Source organism: Rhinolophus sinicus, chromosome 2 (genome assembly GCF_057876585.1).
Source record: "Rhinolophus sinicus isolate RSI-liver-muscle chromosome 2, RSI-T2T, whole genome shotgun sequence".
NCBI lineage: Eukaryota > Metazoa > Chordata > Mammalia > Chiroptera > Rhinolophidae > Rhinolophus > Rhinolophus sinicus.
Window position 1 is genome coordinate 45105502 of NC_142502.1, and position 18074 is coordinate 45123575.

At 36.5% G+C, this 18074-nt stretch overlaps 1 protein-coding gene across 3 annotated transcripts in view; it reads left to right on the forward strand.

Moving 5' to 3' along the window:
• The window catches only part of CDK19 (cyclin dependent kinase 19), a 130575-nt gene that overhangs the window by 82580 nt on the left and 29921 nt on the right, over positions 1-18074 (forward strand). For 2 of the 3 annotated variants that reach the window (XM_019735007.3, XM_019735006.3), the window contains 2 exons: positions 1413-1523; positions 2979-3119. The exons of the other annotated variant lie outside the window; for it this stretch is intronic. In XM_019735007.3, the coding sequence (XP_019590566.1) occupies positions 1413-1523; positions 2979-3119 (252 nt within the window). The remainder of the gene's footprint in view (positions 1-1412; positions 1524-2978; positions 3120-18074) is intronic. 3 annotated transcript variants of the gene reach the window in all.

Below are 18074 nucleotides of genomic sequence, written 5' to 3' on the forward strand. Positions count from 1 at the left end.
AGGGAAAACCCAGGGAGTCCTATTCAGGAGTCATGCCCAGATCATAGCGGGTAGAGCACTTTCCAGCAAAGTTGTCAAGGTGTAGGTGAGGAGAAAGGGCTGAGGTACAGAGCCAACATGAGAGAATTGAGGAACTAGGAAATCTGTTCTTGAAAGTTATAAAGAATTAGGCAAACTGAAAAATAGTCTATAAAAGTTCCCTGAGTTGGAGCTGATAAGATTTTTTTTTACATGATTGCAGCACGTACTCACTGCTGCTTTACTCATTTAAAGTTACTAGATTGGGTGAGCAATTTATTTTTCTCTGCCTCATCGATCTAATTGTGTCTTCTTCACTATGCTGTAGGAATTGAAGACAAAGATTTCAGCAATAGAGGAGAAAGTGTGGACTTTGGAATTAGGCATAGCTATTTAAATCCAAACCTCTTTTCTTTCTAGGGGTTTGATTTTGGTCCACTTATTTTTGTTAGACTCTGTGCATCAAAGTGTTGTTACAAGGATTAAATGAGAGAAAAACATTTATATATAATCATCTTACACATGGAAAGTATTCAATAGAAGTTTTGTTCCCTCTTCTTTTTTGTATCTTCCACAGAGCTTTACAGTTAAAAGGCATTCAATATATTTCTCAAATTGAACATGTTTCTCACTACCTATTAGATCTGAACCCTGGTTAAGCCTGAGGCAGGCATATTTATCAGGCTTTCACCTCGAGCAGCTAATATTATTGTTGCTAAATATTTTAGCAAGTAACTGCCTGTTATGTGCCAGTGCTGTTTTCACTTGCTCATTTGGTCTGTTTTTCCTTCTTATTATCAGAGTCCAGCTTGAAGCTTCTATTTTGCGTAGGGCCTATTCCTTTTCTCTATTTATAGGACCTCTTATCCACACCAATTTTAATCATTGAGTATACAGTAATTCCCTTATACTCACTCTTCTAAAAAACCTTAACCACACTCTCTAGGCATGGATAAGTGTAGGGATTGTTAAATATCTTTCCTTCTTTTGTCAAATATTTATTGAGTGTAACCTGTGCTAGGGTGGATATAAACAATGTTAATATTAATACATGATTCCTGCCTGTCAAGAAGCTTTTCCTCTAGTAAAAAAACATACACACATACCAAAAGATATTAATTATTTAATGATATATTACTTTTGTTTACCATTTTATACTTTACCATTTAAAATGATCTCATTTTAAAAACACACACATAAAAAACACAAAGAAAAAGGATTGGACCGATCCTCACCAAGAAGTTGACAGCTTATCTGAGTGGTGGTATTTTGGGTAGCAGTTTTTCCCTTTCATTTTGCTTCCCTGCGTTGTCTAAAGGTGCAGGAATTACAGGAAATGTCCTCGTTCTCCGCTCAGTTAGCAGAATAGTGACCCCTCTCCCTTTCTCCCCCAGCTTTTGCGGGAGCTGAAGCACCCTAATGTGATCGCCTTGCAGAAGGTGTTCCTTTCGCACAGTGACAGGAAGGTGTGGCTGCTGTTTGACTATGCAGAACATGACTTGTGGGTAAGTCTAAACGCACGGTGTTTTCAGAACCATTTTCTAGAGGAATGGAGAAATCAGTGTGTGCGCTGCATGGCGCCGATTCACATAAAGGAAAACTGGCTCTGTTGACCTTAGCTCAAAACAAATATAATACATGTAAATGGAGATTTAAAAGAATTTGAGCAATAAACATCATCATCTGCTTTTACCGAGAAGATAGTTATTTGTAATAATCAGAAATTTCACTTTGTAAAATGTGAATGAGTGGGGACTTATAATTTTATGCACGTAATTAATGGCAGTTTCCTGCTATGTGTAGTGGACGTTACTTGCTTTTGTGGTACACACAGTAGTTCAAATTTAACTAGTTACATACTTGTGAATAGCTGCCTTTTCTAAGTTAACATCAATCTCTTGCAGCATTTTCCCTTTTAAAACTGACTCTTCCAAATAGAAGTATATGTATGGTTTTATAAATATTAGGGATGTTTTATCAATTAGTAGAAGTCAAAAGTTCTAATTCCAAATTTTAAAGTTAGGAATCAGGGCGTTTACACAATTTGTTCTGAAGAGTTGCTAAAAGTAAAAAAATTCAAACTTGGCGATAATTTAAATTTTCATTTAATGTAGTATGGTTTGTAATCTTTATAAATTATAAATCTGTTTAGGAATAACTTTAACAGACTTACAGGTCTTGAAGGAACTTTTCGAGTTTGTGCTATTACAGCAGATATTGACAAGAACCTCCTGTATGTTTTTCTCTATTCTTTTCATGAATATTCAATATCCATTTTGGCATGTTTTGGACAAGGGTGGGGTGAAGATGGAAGTAGAGATGGGAGTGTAGAATGTATTCCCTTTCATTACAATATTTTTATAACCCACAATATGACATGTGAATATGAAAATTTGAATATGGTGATCCAGTTGTATTTATTTCAGTGGTATTGAATCCCCTATTTTTCTTTCACTCCTCCTTTCTAGCAATTTCCTATTTAATAATAATGACTAAGAATATATCCTAATTTCATTCTGTGCCAAAAGAAGGTAGAACTTTCTAATAATTCAAGTATACACATAGTTATGTTACTCAAATGCATTAAATACTTTTTATAGAATAGTAAAGATTTATAACTTTTCTTTTTTTAATCTTTCATTCTGTCAATAGAGAATATAACTAGTACTATTTTTAGGTAGGCTTTTAAATATCAATGCTTTTTACCTTTTGGTCTTATTTAATGAAAATCTTAACGGTTTTGATAAATCTATAGTCGTCATACCCACATTAAAACTGTCACATTCATCGCCAATATAGATTCTGTTTTGGTTGGCCTTGTTATTCAAATTGTTTTTCTTTGTGACATTATTATCCTTTAATAAGTAATTTTAGAATATAGAGAATTTATTACAGTCTTATGTATTATTGACATAGACAAAGACTATGTATTGTTATAGCATTTTTTCTTTAATTTTTAGCATATTATTAAGTTTCACCGTGCATCAAAAGCAAATAAAAAGCCCATGCAGTTGCCAAGATCTATGGTTAAATCATTACTTTACCAGATTCTTGATGGTATCCATTACCTCCATGCAAACTGGGTGCTTCACAGAGATCTGGTAAGTATGTTTCTTTTAAATTGATCGGTTTGTTTTTTCCCCCCTCTCTTTTAAAATATCTTTTTTTCTTGGTACAATTATGGTAAACATTAATTACAGAAAATTTTGAAACTACACATAAGCAAAAAAGAAGAAAATAAAAATCACCCATAAACCTATAATCAAAAGATTACCATTATTAACATTTGGTGCATGTTCTTCCATTGTTTTTACGCATAGTGTTAATATAAAATGTCAGTGTGGTTTTCACCAAGTGGTTGGTATAATCTTAATGGGATAGGCATATGTGAACAATTACCTTTTGTTTTTTGTGTTATTGCTCATCATTAGCAAAAACATTAATAATTAAAGACTGGGTTCTCATTGTTTGTTTTTCCTTTAAGAGCTAAACTGGAATAAAGACATTTCATCCAGTAACTAAATGCTGTTAATCAGTATTAACAATAAATAAATGAACACATCTAACAGTTGGAATATACTTATTAGGCAAATTAGCTACGATTCAAATGTTCGATTTTACCTTTTTATTCAGTACACATATAACAAACATTTACTAATGTCAAATTATATGCTATTTGTCTTTGCCTTATTGTAATTTTAGTTTATGTTGATGAGATTTTTTTGTTTGTTCTTAAGATATGGTACTGAATAGTTATAATACCCATGACTTTATAATTGCATGTTTTATTTTGTCCCCATAAAAGTGGTTTCATGATAATTTATTTGTTAGGCTTTTCGAGATTCTAGGGATATGGTAGGGATAAATCTAGGCTGACTCAGTTTTATTAATTGCAGATAAGTATTTTTTATAGAAAGGAATGAACACACAAGGAGATGTAATTAGTAGTACCCTTTGCTACCTTGTCCGTCAGGCCTGTTCCTCCGACGGACCATCATGCTGTGGCATTGAAGTTAAATTCGGGCCAAATGACATGACCTCAAAGATGGATTTACTATTTCAATAGAAGCTTTTCATCTCATAATTGAAAACTATAAGGTGCTCAGGAATTTTCTATCCATTTTACTATTAACCATGAATTAGCACATTTTTAAATCATTCGTGGGTACGTGAGGTTGTTCTAGATCAAAATCTTCATAAATGGTTTTAGATTTAATTTGCCATATACCTATGTGAGTTATATTTTTGAGGTCACAATCATGTTTGCATCATCGATCAGAATCTTTTATTGAAGATGAACTAATTTCAATTCTCATTTCTGTTTTTCACAATACTGTATACAGGCATACCTCAGAGATACTGCGGGTTTGGTTCCTGGCCACCGCAATTAAGTAAATATCGCAATAAAGCGAGTCACATGATTTTTATTTTATTTTTGGTTTCCCAGTACATATAAAAGTTATGTTTATACTATACTGTAGTCTATTAAGTGTGCAATAGCATTATGTCTAAAAAATGTTCATACCTTAATTTAAAAATACTTGATTGCTGAAAGAGCTATCCGTCATCTGAGCCTTCAGTGGTTCCTAATCTTTTTGCTAGAGGGTCTTGCCATGCTGATGGCTGCTGACTGATCAGGATGGTGGTTGCTGAAGGTCGAGGTGGTTGTGGCAATTTCTTAAAACAACAATCAAGTTTGCCACATTGACTGACTCTTTCACAACGATTTCTCTACAGCATGTGATGCTACTTGGTAGCATTTTACCCATAGTAGAACTTCTTTCAAAACTGGAGTCAGTGCTCTCAGACCCTGGTGCTGCTTTATTAACTAAGTTTATGCAATATTCTAAATGCTTTGTTGTCATTTCAACAATCTTTACAGCATCTTCACCAGGAGTAGACTCCATCTCAAGAAACAACTTTCTTTGCTCATCCATTAGAAGAACTCATCATCTGTCAAAGTTTTATCATTTCAGTCACATCTTGAGGCTCCACTTCCCAATTCCAGTTCTGTTGCTATTTCCACCACATCTGTAGTTACTTCTACCACAGCTTGGCTGTTTGGTGCAAGAGGCCTAGCCTTTGACCTATCTCGGCTTCCGACGTGCCTTATTAAGCTTACTTATTTCTAGCTTTTGGTTTAAAGTGAGAGATGTGCAACTCTTTTACTTGAACACTTAGAAGCCATCATAAGGTTATTAATTGGCCTGATTTCAATATTGTTGTGTCTCGGAATGGGGAGGCCTAAGGAGGGGGGCGAGACGGGCAGTGCCAGTCAGTGGAGCAGTCCGAACACAGCATTTAGTGATTCAGTTCACCGTCTTATGTGGGCATGGTTCGTGACGCCCCAAAACAATTACAATAGTAACATCAAAGATCACTGATCACAGATCACCATAGCAAATATAATAATGAAAAAGTTTGAAATAATGCAAGAAATACCAAATGTGACACAGATACAAAATGAGCAAATGCTGTTGAAAAAATGGCGCCAATAGACTTGCTCAATGCAAGGGTGCCACAAACCTTCAATGTGTAAATAACGCAGTATCTGCAAAGCGCAATAAAGCAAAGCACAATAAAGCAAAGCGCAGTAAAATGAGTTATGCCTATATTTTGTTCTACATAACATAGGTTAACACATTTTATCCCTGATGTTATTACCTGAATGTCCACTGGTACTAAAACTCATTACGACCACGATTCAGTTTTCTGCCATCCAAACTTGTTGCTACTTTAGTGTCCTCTGTTTTGGTTACAGCACCACTTTCCTCCTAGCCTAGAAACTTCTTTTCCCCCCTGTAGTCCCTTGCATTCCATATCCAGAGCTTGCATAGTCTTGTCACTTCCACCTCTAGAAAGTCTCTTCCATTCATCTAATTCTACCCCTCGTGCCCCCTTCCTAGTTTAGGCCTTTATCATCTCTTCCTTGTAGTGTGGTATTAACTTCTTGTCTCTTTGTCAGCAGTCTCTTTCCCTTCCCGTCTGCTTAGAACTCTAGACTCAGCTCCTAATCAAGAACTTTGAAATAATTCCTCATTGCTTGTAGACTAAAGCTCTGGCTCCTTATTTGGCTTTCAAGGTCTTGTCAGATATGGCTCCAACTGCCTTTGAATAGTTTTTTTATCCATATAATCTTTCACTTGCACTGTTCTATTGGACTATTGATTGTTCCCTGTATTCTCTTCAGATTTCCTGCCTCAATGGCCTTTATTTCTTCTGTCTTAAAACTCCTTTCCTCGTCTCTACATATTCAAATACTACCTGTCTTTCATGACCCATACAAACATTAAAACTTATCCTCATATCCATCCCTACTTGGAAATAATCTCTCCTTGTTGGTTGTTGTTATAATTCACCTTTACTTCTCTTATAACACTTATCTATTAGTATTATAATAATTTATTTACATGTCTAGAAGATGTTGTTGACCATAAACTTCTTGAGAGAAACACAGTCTATGATTCCTTTTGGTACACTGCTACTCTAGGACACAATAGGTACTGAGTGAATATTGCCTCAGTGAATGAGTATCAGTAAGAATATTGATTATTGTGGCATGGTTTTGGATCAATTAACATATATTATGCATTTCAACACACTGTCCCCAGTAAATATTTATTGTATATGCAAAGCATGGAGGGACAGTACAAATATGACTGCATCAAAGACCTTCTCAGGAGTTTAGTCTGAAAGAAAAAATAGGACACGTACACAGACTGTTACTCTATAAGATATATGAGAGAGAATGTGATCATAGCTATGTGAGAAGTACAGACTGAATGTTATTCAAGGTTAGAAGAGGTTCTAAGTGGGGGGATAAGGGAAAGCTTCAGAGAGGTGCCATTTGATCTAGACTTTGAAGGATGAGTAGAATTTAAATAGAGATTTGAGCGATGAAGTTACACCCAACACTCCGAAGGGAGTAAAACTTCTGAGGTGGGAAAGCACTTGAATGATCCCAAAAAGGGTTGTGTAGTTCTGTCTGGCTCGAAATTAGATAAGCTGAATTAGAGTAGTATGAGGTAAGACTGGAAAGATACGGGTTGGAGCCTGATTGAGGAAGGCCCCAAATATCAGGCGAGGGAGTTTGTTTTTACTAAGTACTAAATGTTTGGGAGCAACAGAATGGAGTTTTTCTCCGTGATGAAATTTTTTTCCCCACTAAAGCCACCACTGATTATTATTACCTCATCCATAGCACGCAGAGTTGAAAATACGTTCTGGACGTGGTTCTGACAAAAATATAACATTTGTGTATATTTTACCCACACATTCACCAAATGCCTCTACTCCTTAAGTAACTCTAATAAGATTTGAAACTTCGAATCAATAAGAACCTGGTCTGTGACAGCCTGTTCAGTTCTGTTCATCGATTGTGAGTCCTGATATCCGGACCATATTGTCATGGTTTTGCCAAAGTATTTTCAGGAGTAGAAGATTTAAACTATGTTTACTTTGTAGCTATGTTCTGTAGTAGATATAGAAATATAAATTATGTCAAATACAAATAGGTGTTAAAAGGAGCATGATGGGGACATTTGAAAAATTATTTTTTGTATGTGAGCTTAAGAGTAGAGTTGCAATTTTAGTCAATGAGTACTTTTTAAAAATGCTTCATTTCATATTACTGTAAAAAATCTGGCTTTATACTAGTTAGTCAAAACTGTTCAGAGTATGTACCACCTCTAAATTTTCATTTGATGTGAGAAACCTGGAAAATTCATACAATTAAAGGTGTCAGAGTAAATATAAATTTTCAATGTAATAGTTTAACCCCCCAAATTTAAAAAGTAAATAAAAAGTGAGTGTTTTAGACTTCATACACATTACAGAATCAGAAGCGTTACATCATCAAAGAGCGTGGTATGTTTCACTGTGATTGATTTCATATCTGGAATAGTATTTTAATAATGTCATTTGGATCGTAGAATTTAATACAGAAATAGACAATTTAAAGTCACCAAAAAGATTACTTATATTGAGGAACGGCTTTAAAAAGAAAGGAGAAAAGGAGCTAAGTATATTCATCTTGGCTGAAAGACAGTGAAGTAGAGACATAAGTCTATAAATATTTGGAACTTGTAAACACCAAGGGGAAAAAGATGTATTTTAATTTTATAGCAGGATGTAGCTAAGAGTAAGAAGATGAAATATAGGATGACGCACTTTTATGGGACTACTGTTCTGGTAGGTTGGAAGAATGCCATGACATAGTTTATCTCTTTTTCAAAATTATGGGCTTCTTGAGAGCAAGGATCATATCTCACTAATTTTTGTGTTCCTAGCATTGGCATATTGTTTCTGCTCATAAGTTACTTGACATGAATTTTAGCAAAACATCTGGCAATTGCACATTTTTCTTTAGCAAAGGTAGAGAAATGCTGGCTAAATGATAGCATTGTTAAATGGATTTATGGCTCCTTAGTCACAGAATGTTGCTACTGGATTAGTGGCATAAACTGAACTATAACTTTAAGTATCTGTTTTTCACTTTCATATCTCAGCACCTAGCACATGATAAATGCTAGATCTTTATTGAATGAAGGATTCAAAGGAATGCTTCAGGGCTCTGACCCTAGATCTGTCTTTTAAAAAATATTTGTGGATGTCCTATCCCAAAACTCTAATGTAACTTTTATTATTTTTTATTTTTATTTTTATTTTTTTAAAAGATTTTATTGGGGAAAGGGAACAGGACTTTATTGGGGAACAGTGTGTACTTCCAGGCCTCCTTTTCAAGTTAAGTTGTTGTCCTTTCAGTCTTAGTTGTGGAGGGCGCAGCTCAGCTCCAGGTCCAGCCGCCGTTTCTAGTTGCAGGGGGCACAGCCCACAATCCCTTGTGGGAGTCAAACTGGCAACCTTGTGGTTGAAAGGACGCACTCCAACCAACTGAGACATCTGGGAGCTCAGCGGCAGCTCAACACAAGGTGCTGTGTTCAATCTTAGTTGCAGGGGTCGCCGCCCACCATCCCTTGTGGGATTCGAGGAATTGAACCTGCAACCTTGTGGTTGAGAGCCCACTGGCCCATGTGGGAATCGAACCGGCAGCCTTCGGAGCCAGGAGCACGGAGCTCCAACCGCCCGAGCCACCAGGCCGGCCCCACTAATGTAACTTTTAAATTATAATTATTGTTCACAATAGTGGGTGAATTTGTAGTCTTTGCAGTCTATAGGCACAAATAACTATATGGTTTGCAAATATGGTACATGGAAATTTTGTGAGATCCGGTTGAATAAGAAAATAATTTTGTATAGTAGTAATGTTTGGGTTTTGTTATTAGTTAATGTCTACCAAACATTTTTGGATTTTCAAAAGGTCACTTCTGTCACAAACCTAAATACTTATTTATTTTATTAGAGGTCAATAATAATAATAATACTTAGAGTTAAATATAATTCAGTTGATTAAAGAAAATGATGCAATAGATATTCTAGCTACAGGGAAATGTATAATATTTGATTTGGGATATTTTGTCAGAGTACCTGATAGAAAACTATATAGTTTTGGTTTGTTGACATATTTTCTTCCTTATGTTCAGAAAGAGTTTTTATTGGATTGTCAATAGCATTCTAGGTTGTTTATGATATGTTGGTTATGTATATTGTCTTTTTTAAATATTAGTTATATATTGCTGTGTAACAAATTGCCCCAAAATGTAGTGGCTTTTAATCAACATTTATCATCCCAGGTTCCCTGAGTCAGGAATCTAGGTGTAGCTCATCTGGGTCCTCTGTTTCAGAGTCTCTTTAAAAGATTGCTGTCATCTCAAGTCTTGACTGGGAAGAATCTGGTTCCTAGTTCACCCACGTGGTTGTTGGCAGGATTCATTTCCTCATGAGCTGAGATGTGGAGGCTTTCCTTGGTTCCTTACCATAGAGCATCTCATAACATGGCGGTTTTCTTCAACAGAGTGAGTAAACAGGAGGGCAAGAGAGTGTGTGTTAGCAAGATGGAAGTCACAGTGTCTGTAAGTTAATCGTGGGAGCGACAGCCATTCCTTTTGCTGTGTTCTGTTTAGGAGAAGTCGCTACAGTAGGTGCAGCCCATGCTCAAAGGGAGCAGTTTACACAAGAGTGTGTATCCAGGAGTGGGAGTGACCAGAAACCATGGCCAAAGCTGCCTACCAGAGTGTGAGAGGCTTTTCAGTGATGTTTGAGTCCTGCTACGGTCCTTGTTATTCAGTAAGAGTATAATAAAGAAAATGCAAGAAACGCCCTCCTTGCATATAATTTTTTTCCATGTATAAAACTTGCACAGATTGTAAGAGTTTGGGGGTAGTTCTGGTTTTGGAGAGCTAAACGCATTATAATGTACCGATTGTCTCTTCCCTTTTACAAATAGTCTTCAGTGCTTTCTTTCCAGAATTCAGTGTATGTTCCTCGCTTTTCCCCTCCCTGCTATTGAAATCAAGGATTTTTCATTTTGAACATACCTAGAGAGTTCCTCTTTGTCATGCAGTCTGAGGCCTATGCTTATCACTAATGTTAGTACTTTTTAATTTCTGTTTTTCATTCATTTGTGTAAAACAAAGGCAACAATTTAAATGATGGCAAAAACATCGTTTTCCATGGTTGCTGAATTGAACAGCTAGTTGAGAAGCAGTGACAGGACACCATGAGGAAGCATGAAACGCTATCGTCCTTTAGCTAAAGATAAAGAGAGCACCTGAAGCCTCTTTAGAAACTGTGTGAGTCCAATATAGGAAAGTCTGAGGTGGCCCTCTGTTTCTACTCAGTTGGAAGAGAAAAGGGTTGTACTGTTGTCAATCATGATAGTTTGATTAAAATAAGTGCTTGGTGGCTGGAGAATTGTCTAGAAATCTCTGTGTGCAGCACAGCTTCTCTTCATACCTTGTCTGACAAGGAGATATATCGGGTTTTTAATTTTGTTTGTACTAAATGGGCCTGATGAGGTGAATGTGTTGTTATACCTTAAAGAAACCCTTAAAATCTTGCTATAGCCATCATGCCAGCATTTTGTAAGCATTTTAGTAATGTTTTAGGTTTTAGCCTTGCTTAGTTTTAATGATATGGGAGCTTTGAGATCCTAGTCTTTAAAAAAATATTTCTAAGATAGCTAATCTTGATCCTTAAGCCTCAGTTTACTCATTTCAGAAATGATAATTATAGGTACTTTATATGATTTCGACCTCCTAGTCTCAGCTGCAGAGTTCCGGAATTCCTCCTAATTTCCCTTCTGTAAAAACTTCTGTACATCCTTTCTGGATCCCATCAGCAACCCAAAGATGCCCTTTTTTTAAAAACCACTTTTTTTCTCACAATTCTTTTAGTCTGGTATTCTCCATAGTCCCTTCTGCTTTACAAAGTAGAACCCTACTATAAATAGGTGAAATATGCTTCTTGGTATTTAAAAAAAAAAAAAAAAGCCATATTTCATCTTGTTTATATTTAAATATTGCTAATATTTTTGTCAACTCTTCATATTTAAAAGTATGAATGTTTAAAAAAATTTTGCTTAAATGAGATCAAAATTAGCAAGTGATTCAAATAGCTTAATTTTCATTCTAACAGTTCCATGCTAATCAAATGAATTTCTATTTATTATTTTTCATTTGACTTATTAACATTCTTCCGAAATAATTCTGACAGAATGCAGTATTTCTTTTAATATGACTTAATCATCCTCCTTTCTTCAGAATGCAGAGCTAGCAATGAAAAAGTAAAGGGTGGCTTGGTTATCCTCTAACCTGCAATTTTAGGTAATTTTGGATAATTACAGACCTTGCCATAATGAGGAATCACGTTAGTGTTCCTGCAGATGACCTCTGCTTCCTAACTGGTTCCTTATAGCTGGGTCCTCGGTAGTCTGTGGCTCAGCCCCTCCTGTCTGCAGTGTGAGGCCTTTGATGGTAGTGACATCAGCATCCATGCGCTGTGACTCCTGTCCTGCTGTTCTACCCGAGGCCTGCTGAAGATGAGGTAATGTCTCTTACCATGCTCTGGGTACTGCGACACACACCTTACGCATGTAAGAAGGTATTACTGAAGGATTCTTTAGATACGGGCTGTGATGTTTTTGGCATGACAGCTTTTCCATCATCCATAACCATAAGTCCAGTACCTGGAGCTTTCAGGGGAGTCCTGTACATCTGTCACTTTGAGTTAGAATGTGATGCTCTACCAGCTGTTTCACAGGCCGGTGGTACACACTAAGCATCACACTTCCAAGAGGGCCACCTTCGAAGGGGACATGTTTAGACTCACAGAGGCCCATGAGGCCTCTGAAAGTTCAGCTCAGGGACAGGGCTCTTTTGATGATCCCTGGTGTTGGCATCACGTTTTCGTAGCCTGTATTGGCAAACACATGTATATGGAAGGCTATTTGCCAAACTAACTTCAAAGTCACTAAAAAGTGTTAAAAAGCAAAATTCAACTGAGTAAATTTAAAGGTTCAATTGGCTTTATTCACCTTTTCATCAATCGAGCAGCATCCCTTCTAGCAAATAAAAAGGACCTCTGCTGAACTGTGGAAAAGGAAAGGGTTTTAAAGGCAGAAAGGGGTGGAAAAAAGGAAATTAATAGTAAAGAATGCAGGTTTCAGGCAGGGTCTCTCCCTCCTAAGGGGAAAGAAAGGGGCCTGTCTGACGGATGAGCTCACTAGTACTGACCAGGCAATTCCACATGGACAGGCTAAAGGTTACATTCCTGGGAATCTGCAACTGCAGTTAAGTGTTAAACTTGGTTTGCTGACATGAGGCCTAGCAGAAGTGACTCCGTTTAGGATCATTTGTCTCTTTTTAAACAGAGACTGTATAGTCAAGATATATTCCACAGTGACAGCAGTGGCAGGAACTGGCTAGGAACCAAGGGCTACAGATGGAGTCCCAGTACTTTGAGGCCTGTGTTTAAAACTGAAGAATCAATTCAGGCATACTATTTTATTAAATCAATTTTATTGAGGTAGAATTTATATACAATATGATGTACCCATTTTAATTACACGTTGATAAAGTTGGACAAATGTAACAAGTTCTGATAAGTTCAAGAACTTTTTTGCAATGATGTTGCTAACTTTTGATATCAGAGGGAGTTTTAATTATGAATTTATACCAACTGGACAAACAGTTAACCAGGTTTACTATTTGGAAGTGCTGAAAAGGCTGAGTGAAAAAGTTAGACGGTGTGAACTTTTTGCCAGCAATTCATGGCTCTTGCATCATGACAATATACCAGCTCACACAGTACTGTCTGTGAGGGGGTTTTTAGCCAGTAAACAAGTAACTGTGTTGGAACACTCTCCCTACTCACCCGATCTAGCCCCTAGTGACTTCTTTACCCGAAGATAAAGGAAATATTGAAAGGAAGACATTTTGATGACATTCAGGACATCAAGGGTAATACAACAATGGCTCTGATGGCCATTCCAGAAAAAGAGTTCCAGAATTGCTTTGAGGGGTCGGTGGACTAGGTGTTGGCATCAGTGCATAGCTTCCCAAGGGGAGTACGTCGAAGATGACCGTAGTGGTATTCAGCAGTGAGGTATGTAGCATTTTTTTCTAGGATGAGTTCACAAACTTAACTGTCAGAGCTGGGTAATCACCACCACGGGCATTCTATTTGACTAGCACTGTAGGATGATTCAAGATCTCTTATTGAGAATGATGGTATCTTCATAAAGAGGGGATCTGGCATGCGAGGACTGATGAGTCATTTCAATGGGAGATTATATATGATGGTAATTTTTGTGTGATCATATTCTCAACCAAGCACATATCTGGATAGAAGTCTTCTAGAGGTAAGGGCCATAAATCAATTAAGTGTTGTGCATTTTCCAAGTGTGCTTCTCATAACCCTGGCCTGGAATGTGTCTCTGAGAGACTTGGATTCTAATCCTGGGTTCTTAATTTGTCATGATAATAAGACTGAGTGATTTGATTTGAATGTGAATATCACAAATGTAAATACAAAACTGCTTTCTACGTGAGTGTTACTTCTCTGCAGATATGTTGTACTCTTTAATGAACAGGATAGAATCTGAATGTGACATTATTCCTGGCATTGCTGTCACCGTGGAATAATATATCTTGATTATACTATCTTAGTGACCTTGAAGTTGGGTAAATATTCTTCTAGATACATGTGTTTGTCTCGCATTAAGCTTTTTATAATGACTGCTTTTTATTGCTTCTTGTTAAAGAAAAGAAAACCTTATCTCTGCTGTTCAGGCCTGTAACCACTCCTAAAAGGCAGAGACAAAGAAGTGTATTGTTCACTGTTTGCAGGGCTGGGTTGGCAGGTGTTGTTTACTGTGAACGCCAAGGTTTGCTTAGCATGGTTGTTCATTACACATACCTCTAGACCATTTTAAGGCAAAAAGAAATTAACTGCAGTGCTTAATACTGTAGACTGCTCCTGATTTAAAGATGGCTTGCATCTACTTGTAGATGTGCAATTTCGAACTGGCAAGGCATTATTCCCTTAGAAACAGCACTTTAAGCAGTAGTTAGGTTCTCTGAATACAAAAGCTTATTTAACCCACAATATGCCTAAAGTATGGCACTTACAGATCTGTGGAACTTGTCATTTTTATTTGGACTGTTCATTTGTAACTGGATTTCTATGGGGGAAGACTGGTTTATAGACTTAGAATATATGCTTTACAAACATATTTTGAAAGATATACGTCAATGGATAATCATAGGATCATAAGGTTTAAAAAAGAAATGACGAGGTATATTCAGGTATCAGCTGTGCATGAGGTTCTGAGCGCACAGAAGGAGAATACCTAGCCAGCTGGGATGGGGGCGCTCTTGGAGGACTCACACTGAGCTGAGTCTAAAAGGATGAGGCGTTTATAAGGCGAAGGGGAGAAGTGGGTGGGGAGAGCATTCCAGGTGGAGGGACAGCGCGAAGGAGAGCAGGGGGTAAGAAACCACAAGCACTTGGGAATCACTGAGGCAAAGCAGGAAGTAGAGAAAGAAGACAAAGAGACAAGTCGGGACCAGATTCTAGTGGACCTTTACTGCCATGTGTCCAAGTATGGATTTTTCCTGTGGTCAGTGGGAGCTGAGCTGGTCAGGTTTTTGCTTAAGAAAAGACAGGGATATAGAGAACTGGTTTGAGGGTGGAGGGGTAGGAGCTGTATCAGGCTGTTGGAATGAGCTGGCTGAGAAGTGATGAAGGCCTGAATTACAACAGGTAAGCAAGGTAGCAGGAGGTGAGCTAGTAGGTAAATATTTAGGAAGTAAGATAACCAGATCTGAGGATTAATTAGATTTGAGTGATACACACAGGATGATCGACTTCTGTTTTGTTGATTGAGTGACTGAGAAGGGAATACCAGAAAGAGGGGCAATAAAAATTCAGTTCGAACAAGTGAGTTTGAGATGATTATGGAGATGGGCAGCATATAGTTGACATATCTCTAAGAAACATAGTTTAGAGACCTAGGGGTACAGATTTCAGAGTCATTAGCACATGGGTGATGGTTGAAACCCTGGAATAAGCTAGAATCAAGATTTTAAAAAATCTGTATTCAGAAGTGAGCTTGGCATATTATGGGGTAAGTGGTTACTCTAGTTTCTTAAAACTCTTAAAATTGAGAACTTGCCTATCAAAGGGCTATGAGTACTATCCATTGGTATTTTTTGTTCATTTATTTATTTGTTCATTCAGTCAACAAATATTTATTTATATTATATGCCTGGATTTCAGTCGATACATAAATTGGTGAAAGAAATATCTTCCCTGCCCTTTAGGAGGTTGCGATCACAATTTCAGAATGTCTGTATTTTTAAATTCTCTACCTTCATTGAGGTTCTTTTAAGGAGTAAATAGTTATGATGCTATAAGCAAGTGACTATTTCTGTTTGCTAAGGGAAAAAAACCATGTCTCTACTCTCAGATAATTCTTTGCCCTGTCTGTTACAACACAGAATCTTATTTATTCAAGGTGAACAATGGAGAACAGTGTAGAGAAAGGGACATAAACTGAGGGTTTTCTCCTGGGAGTGTATTTCTGTATCAAATGTGAGGAGAGTGATGTCACTTCTATATTTAAATAAAAGAATGGCTGTAGCCATTAATATTAGGCCAACACTGTTCATTGTTCAGAAACTAGTCTGATATTCTGATTGGTTTTGTTCCTATCATTCAGGATTGTAGACAATTGTGCTTGTGTTTTTCCATCTTTATTGGTGATGCTAAGAGTCATCTTGTGGGTTTCATATTTTTGTTGCAAATGTCCTGGGGTAGGGAATGCAAAGCAAATGTAGCTGGTTAGTTGTATATCTTTAGGCTGTTCTATTTACGATGTGCCAATTAACTGAAATAATTTTAACCTTGTGAAAAAAAATTGATTCTATAAAAGGAAAAGGCAGGTGGAGTACATGTAAATGTAAATTCAAGAATTAATTGAATTTTGCTAAAATACAGATATTTCAAGAATATTGTTTATTAATAGTATTCCCTGACTTTTACCTTTAAAATATAATTTAACTAAAACAAACCCTACAGCCTTGATTTGTCTATCCAGTTTTATTGCTGGTAACTTAAATGTGAAGCATCCAAGTTCTGCCATTTCTACCGTTTCTATGGTAACTAAAGTGTGCAAACCCAGCAGTATCACTTTCTTTCACAGCTGGCATTTTGTGTTCACAGTAAGAAGAGGAGTTTTAGTAAAGCATAGTCTGTGTTAATTGGGATGTAACTAGGTCAGAGCAATTTTGGTATTCTTTTTTCATTCTTTTAGGTTTGTATGTGTGGATGTAGGTGTATGTGCATCAGCTGCAGTGTCTTTTTTTTTTCTTTAATGCGTATGCGTTTGCCATGCGTTCAAGTTAGCCTTTTGAAAATCAAGTACAGTGTCTGTAAACACAACTCAGTGTGGAATCTTGGGGATTCCATGGAGTTGTTCTGAGACTTGCCTCTAGCCCTGCAGGCCCTTGAGTATTTCTGTTAAGAAAAAGGAAATTTGTGTGAAAATGCTTTGAAAAGTTAAATGCACTTAAATGGTGTTTAAATTTATATTTTCCCCTCATCCCTCTGCCTTTGTAAACAAATATCCTGAATTTTGAATCTGTTATTCACTCCTTTTTAAAAATAAGCTTATCACATGTGTAGTATGCTTAAACAGTATATTCTTTAGTTTTACTTGGTTTTAAGTTTTATGAAAATGGCATCCTGCTGTAGTTTCCTCAAATTTACTTTTTTCACTCAATGTAATGCTTCCAAGATTTGAACATTTTTTTCCCTTTATTTGTAATTCATTGATTTTCACTGCTGTTTTAAAATTCAAGTGTGACTCTACCACAATTAACTTTTCCATTTTCCTATTAGCTAGAAATATGGGTTGTGTCCATATTTTTTTGTATTACAAACTCTGCTTCTGTGAACATTCTCTAGTTGATCTAAAAATGGAATTACTGAGTCGAAAGGTAAGCAATTTTTCAATTGCAGGATGGTCCCAAATTCTTTTCCAAAGAAGTTGTACCAATTTATTCTCCCACCAGCAATGTGTTGGAGTTACCCCAGACCCACGTCCTATTCAGTAGTTCTTAATTTTTAACCAATCTCCTAGGTGTAAAATAGTATCTCACTGTGATTTTGATTTGCATTTCCTTCATTATTGTTGAGGTTGAACATCTTTTCATATGCTTAGTGGTTAAGCATGTTTCTTCTTTTGTTAAATACCTGTTCAGACATTTTGTCCATTTTTCTATAAGGTCGTTTTTCATATTGATTTGTAGGAGTTCTTTATTCTGAATACTAAATCTTTCTTACTTATGTGTGTAGCAAGTACTTCACCAGTGTGTAGCTGGTTTGTGCTTTGTCTTTTTACTTTCTTCATCTTTGATGATTGGAAGTTATTTAATAGCCAAACTTATCAGTCTTTTCTTTTATGATTATTTCTTGTATGTTCTTTAAGAAATTCTTCCCAGAGAACTGACTCTGGGTGGTGAACACACAATGTGATATATATATAGATGATGTAATACAGAATTGTACACTTGAAACCTATGTAACTTTACTAACCATTGTCACCCTAATAAACTTTAGTTAAAAAAAAAAAATTCTTCCCTATCTCAGAGTCT